The 5,611-nt window shown below is 49.0% G+C and overlaps 1 protein-coding gene across 1 annotated transcript; it reads right to left on the bottom strand.

Moving 5' to 3' along the window:
* Window positions 1–2,388: 2,388 nt before the first annotated feature.
* LOC107296226 (zinc finger protein 668-like) lies at window positions 2,389–4,173 on the bottom strand. The gene has a single exon (XM_015825576.2). It carries the CDS (start codon window positions 4,171–4,173, stop codon window positions 2,389–2,391), a length of 1,785 nt encoding a protein of 594 aa, XP_015681062.2.
* Between the last annotated feature and the right edge of the window lie 1,438 nt (window positions 4,174–5,611).

Genomic DNA, 5,611 nt, shown 5'->3' with positions numbered 1-5,611 from the left:
GTTTATACAGTCTGAGCACAGGGGAATAAAAACCTAATAATCTGGAACAACTCTTAAGGGTAACATCCACCAAAAGACAGCTTCCTATCATTCCTTATGTGGCAACCTTAGAAGTGTGATATTTTGCCTCTGGGGCTTTTGAAAAAAAGTGGAAGCAGATAAAGTAGCCTTCCCCAATAGGTTGACCTGCTCTCTGGATTTGTGAAGTTCAACACCCAGAAACCTCCAGCCAGAAAAAAAACATTGCTGAGAATTCTGGGAGTTGAAGTCCATCAAACTAAAAACCACCCCTTTGAAGACGCCTATACAACCTGGTGCCCTTCAAAATGGCAAGACAGTAGATGAGATGTTTATTCCAAGTTGCTGAAGGTTGGGCCAGGAGTAAGGGATCCTGTCTGCCATAGAAACATCTGAGAGTGTACCCCATCTTCCTTCAGCCATTCCCTGGAGGACTGCCAGGTCATAGTTTTGCCATGACAAGATGACACCAAAACAGGATGTTCCAGTCAAGAGTTACTGAAACTCCGTCTAAGATACCCACCCATTCCTTCCTGCCTGTCAATAAGAGAATATCTGTAGCTCAAGGCTGAACTGTGGAGACCTTGGTGGTGAGCTTGGTTGTTTGGTTGCAGACACTTCTTTTACTTGCCTAAGTACCCTCATGAGTGTTCATCCATTCTTTTTGTTTCCTCACCTTTTGCCCATCTAACTTGCTCCGTGGTTCCTCCTCATGTCGACCAGTTGTTGATTCTCACATTTTAGACTACCGTTAATTTTGCCCACAGTTGGACAAATATGGACACCTCCCAACCAGAAATCCTCCAGCAACTCTTCTGATCAGAGTTGAAATTAAAGCTATCTCTATAGAATCCCTTTTTGAGAAGACTCCCTTTAGAGCAGGGGTCTTCAAACCTGGCCCTTTTATGACTTGTGGACTTCAACTCCCAGCATTCTTCAGCAAGGAATTCTGGGAGCTGAAGTCCACAAGTCACAAAAGGGCCAAGTTTGAAGACCCCTGCTTTAGAGGATGATTGTCTTCTGGGCCAACAAGGAAATTTATCTTTTGATTTCATTTCTCCCTTTTTCCTTTCTTCTGGCTTTTCTTAGCCACAGTTAGCATGGCTGCTGGTGATGGAAGGTTCAACAAGGTTTATGGCTGCTGGTGATGGTTCAACAACACCTGGAAAGTCACCAATTCCTAACATCTGGCCTACACATTGCCCCTTTCTTCTGGTCCTCTTCGTTCTACCATTCTGTTTCTCTGCCTCTCAGAATCTCTTCCCGAGAATCCTATGGATGGTTTAAACCCTGTTCACCGTAATAAATATATCGTCACTCAGAAAAGACGCTGGTGGGCTGCTCCTTCCATGACATCACTGCAGGCCAGCCAATCAGAGTTCAGAGGCTTTGTGGACATCAATGGATGGTAGGAGGACCAAGACTGCAAGTTTTTTTTTTGGGAAGTGTAGTGGGAGAAGAAAACAGGAAGATTTTCAAACCCTCTCCTCAGCAGTCAAAGAGCCTTTATTGCTGAGAGGCTTTTGATTGCAATGGTAAAGAAATATAATAAATACAGGAATAAAATAAAAAAATGAAATAAAATTCAATAAGCAAGATGAATTTCAATAGGTGAGATAAGGATAATATAAGGATTCTGTTCCCCACGCCCAAAACTTTGCACCTCCCACATGCAATCCAAGTCAATTTCCCCCTTTTTTTTTAAAAAAAAAAAAGCAAGCCATTTATTTTATTTTTTTCTTACAAGCAAAGAAACCCTCGGATAATTTATAAAAACTCTTCAGGAAGAAAAAATCATTGTTTTTTTTTTGCTTCCTCCCTTAATTTTCTCAATTTAATTCTTCTTGCCCTTAAAAAGACCTGGAGGGGGTGTTTTTTTTTCTTCTTTTCATTTAAAAACCACCAGCAGTTCCCAACGGTGGCAGAAATGCCTCGTAAGATGAATGCATATCACCTTACAAACAGTAAAAACACACTTCTCCACATGCACACGTGTGCGATCTCATAAGATGCAGGCCCCTTTTGCTGAGCAAAATTTCAAAAGCGTGAGTCTTACACTCACACACACACACACAGAGAGACACACACACCAGGCACATTTAATTCCCCACCGGGCAGGCAAGTGAACATCTAGTGTGGGCAACAATGGAAGGTGGGAGAAAAGGCAACCGCACACAGCCAGTGACAAAGTACGCCAAGCCCTGCTTGGAAAGAAATGCTGGAGAGCCATGCTGGACGGGAGGCCTAGGAAGAGCGTGGTCCACACACATCACATCGACGAGGCAATCATCAAAGTACGCAAAGGGCTTTTAAGCAGCTGAGCTGGCTTTTTTCCGCCCAATCACAGGCAGGGCGGGAGGGAGGCGGAGCTTACGAGGGTTCTGTGAGGGGGTCAGGCAGACAATCCGAGGGAGAGTCCTTGTCAGTCTCTGTCCCGTCGTCATGGGGATGGAGATGAGCAGGGAGGAGGGATTCGTAGGTCATGATGGTGGCAGTCACCATGGTGTCCTCGGCGCTCCTGTTCTCTAGGGCTGCATGGGTCTTGAGGTGCTTGCGCAGGTCCGAGGCTCCCAGGAAGGCTTTAGAGCAGTGGGGACAGGCGTGGGGACGGACCCCCGAGTGGATCCGCTCGTGCTTGCGCAGGCCGGCCCGGTCCGAGAAGCCTTTGCCGCATTCTGGGCATGGAAACGGGCGCAGGCCAGGGTGCAGCAGGCGTTCGTGGCGGCGTAGTTCCTGGGTGGAGGCAAAGACCTCCCCACACTCCCCACAGGCGGGCACCACGGTGGCAACAACAATGGCCGATGGGTCACTGAGAAATGGGTCCTGGTTGCCCACAGGGGTGGTCTTGTCATCACTATTCTCGTTGCCGTGGGTGCGTTCGTGCTTCCGGAGGCTGGACGACACCACAAAGGCCTTGCCGCAGCGGCCGCACTTGAACGGCCGCTCGCCCGAGTGCACACGGTAGTGTTTGGTGAGGCTGGCCCGCTCAGCAAAGCTCTTGCCGCACTCCCCGCACTGGTGAGGGCGCTGGCCGGAGTGCACCAGCAGGTGGCGCTTGAGGTCCCACGAAGCCACAAAGCTCTTGTCGCACTGCGAACACTTGTGGGGCCTCTCACCTGTGTGGATGCGCTGGTGCATGGCCAGGTCGGCCGGTTGGCGGAAGGCCTTCCCACACTTGTCGCAGGCGTAGGGCTTGAGGCCCTGGTGGGCTCGCTGATGCCTGCGAAAGCTGGAGGGGTCGCTGAACATCCGTCCGCACTGTGGGCAGAGAAAAGGCTTCTCGCCAGAGTGGGTCCGCTGGTGGCTCTGGAAGGAGGACAGCTGGGTGAAGCCTTTCCCGCAAAGGTTGCAGCGGTAGGGCTTGTGGGCCGCATGGATGCGCTGGTGGCAGGCCAGCGATGAGGACCGGGAAAAGGCCTTCCCACAATCCTGGCACAAGAAGGGGCGTTCACCAGTGTGGGAGCGTTCATGATTCTTGAGATCCTTCAGCTCAGCGTATGTCTTGTGGCACACCTCACACTGGTAGGGGCGGAGGCCAGCGTGGGTCCGGCGGTGCTTCCGGAACACCGAGGGGTCGGCGAAGCGCTTGCTGCATTCACCGCAGGAGTACGGCTTCTCGCCCGTATGAGAACGCTGGTGGATCTTCAGCTTGGAAAGAGTGCCGTACCCCTTGTGGCACTGCTGGCAGCGGAAGGGCAGGTCTCCAGTGTGCCGGGCCATGTGGACTCGCAGGCAAACAGGCTGCATGAACGCTTTGCCGCACTCGTGGCAAACAAAGGGCTTCTCGCCACTGTGGCTACGCCCGTGGTTCCGCAGCTCGGGGGCAGTTTTGTAAGCCTTGGCACAAAGCTGGCATTGGTACGGGCGCTCCGTTTGGTGGCTGAGCTGGTGCTTGCGAAGTTGAGCCCGGTCAGGAAACTCTTTCCTGCAATTAGGACATGCGAGTTTGGCAGCTACGCCATCCACAGTACCAGTCGCGTGGGACTTTAAATGACGCAACACCCGTGGCACGCTGGGGAAAGTCTTGCTACAGGTCAGGCACCTGTACCGCCGCCCAGATTGGATGTAGCCAGGCTCTTCTTCTTCTTCCTCCTCCTCCTCATCCTCCTCTACCTTTACTTCCACGCTAACGTCTCCTTCTTCTGCTTCGGCCATCTTTCCAGAGGATACTGCCTGAAACACACATGGACATCGCCTTTACAAATTGTCTCTTTACAGGGTTTATAGGTAAAGGTGAGACAGGGACAGGTGGGGGGTGGCATGTAGCCTCCCAGTTAATTTGTGTGGTTTGTGACCGAACTCTGTTGACACTTTCCTTCAGTGACAAAATGTCCAGATAATACCCCAAAATGGGGGTAGTCCTCATCTTACGACCACAATTCAGCCCCAACATTTCTGTTATTGTGAGTTTTGCCCCATCTTACAACTTTTCTTGCCATAGTTGTTACGTGAACCACTGCAGTTGTTAAGTTAGTAATATGGTTGTTAAGCGAATCTGGCTTCCCCATTGACTTTGCTTGTCAGCAGGTCGCAAAAGGGGATCACACGACCCTGGGACACAGCGACCGTCATAAATGTGAGTCAATTGCCAAGGGTCTGAATTTTGATCACATGACCCTGGCGATGCTGCAACGGTCCTAAATGTGAAAAACGGTCACATGTCTCTTTTTTTCAGTGCCGTTGTCACTTTAAACAGTCACTAAACTGTTGTGCAGGTAGTCCTCAACTTATGACCGGTTGCTTAGCGATCAAAAGTTATGACTAACCTAAAAAAAAAAGGTATTTGTGACCCAGATATGAAGTTCCAACAGCCGCACCCTTGCAGTCACGTGGCCATATTTGGGGGTGCTCAACAAAAATGGTCACATGACTGCGATTTATGTTTTTGTCAGAAACCAGCATTTACTTTTCGTTTCCAGTAAAAAAGTCCGTAATGAAGAATAGGTTCGCTTTACGACTGCTACCTTCATTTAATGACTGCTGCATTTGTTTAACAATCACCACAAAAAAGGTTGTAAAATTGGGTTGTGGTCACTAGACAATTCACTTAACAACCAGAATGGTTTAATTGCAGGCTTAATTATGTTTATAAGTCAAGGACTACCCGTAGTGCGGAAACGGAAACTACAGTAACCAGTGTCCATGGGATATTTTCATTTCCCTCTTAATTATGCCCACTACTATTGCCATATGGACCTCAGCCAGAAAAATATGGCCAAAGCTTGCTCATTTTCTGGACTGGGGGTCTTCAAACTTGGCCCTTTTATGACTGGTGGACTTCAACTCCCAGATGTGCCTGGCTGAGGAATTCTGGGAGTTGAAGTCCACCAGTCATAAAAGGGCCATGTTTGAAGACCCCTGTTCTGGACCAAGCATTGATCTCACTTCAAACCCTCCTGAACTGCGAGGTTTACCTTTGGACTCTTCATGAGCTCTTCATGCAAGCTTCTCTTTAGATTGCAACAAGTAAAAATGGTGAGAAAACCTAGTGCATTTCCTGGAGGACAGATATGATCAAAACAAGTAAGATATTTTTTTAAAAACAATAACAAATTTGCAACCAATTACACCCAGTGGTGAGATTTTGAACAAG

This window comes from Protobothrops mucrosquamatus, unplaced genomic scaffold, assembly GCF_001527695.2.
Source record: "Protobothrops mucrosquamatus isolate PMUCROS unplaced genomic scaffold, P.Mucros_1.0 scaffold2695, whole genome shotgun sequence".
Taxonomy (NCBI): domain Eukaryota; kingdom Metazoa; phylum Chordata; class Lepidosauria; order Squamata; family Viperidae; genus Protobothrops; species Protobothrops mucrosquamatus.
The sequence above is the reverse complement of the archived record's forward strand: the minus strand, read 5'-3'. Positions and strand labels throughout refer to the sequence as shown.

What these genes read in the sequence shown, in the direction of transcription:
- LOC107296226 (XM_015825576.2), bottom strand. Translation starts at nt 4,173, where the DNA reads ATGGCCGAAGCAGAAGAAGGAGACGTTAGCGTGGAAGTAAAGGTAGAG.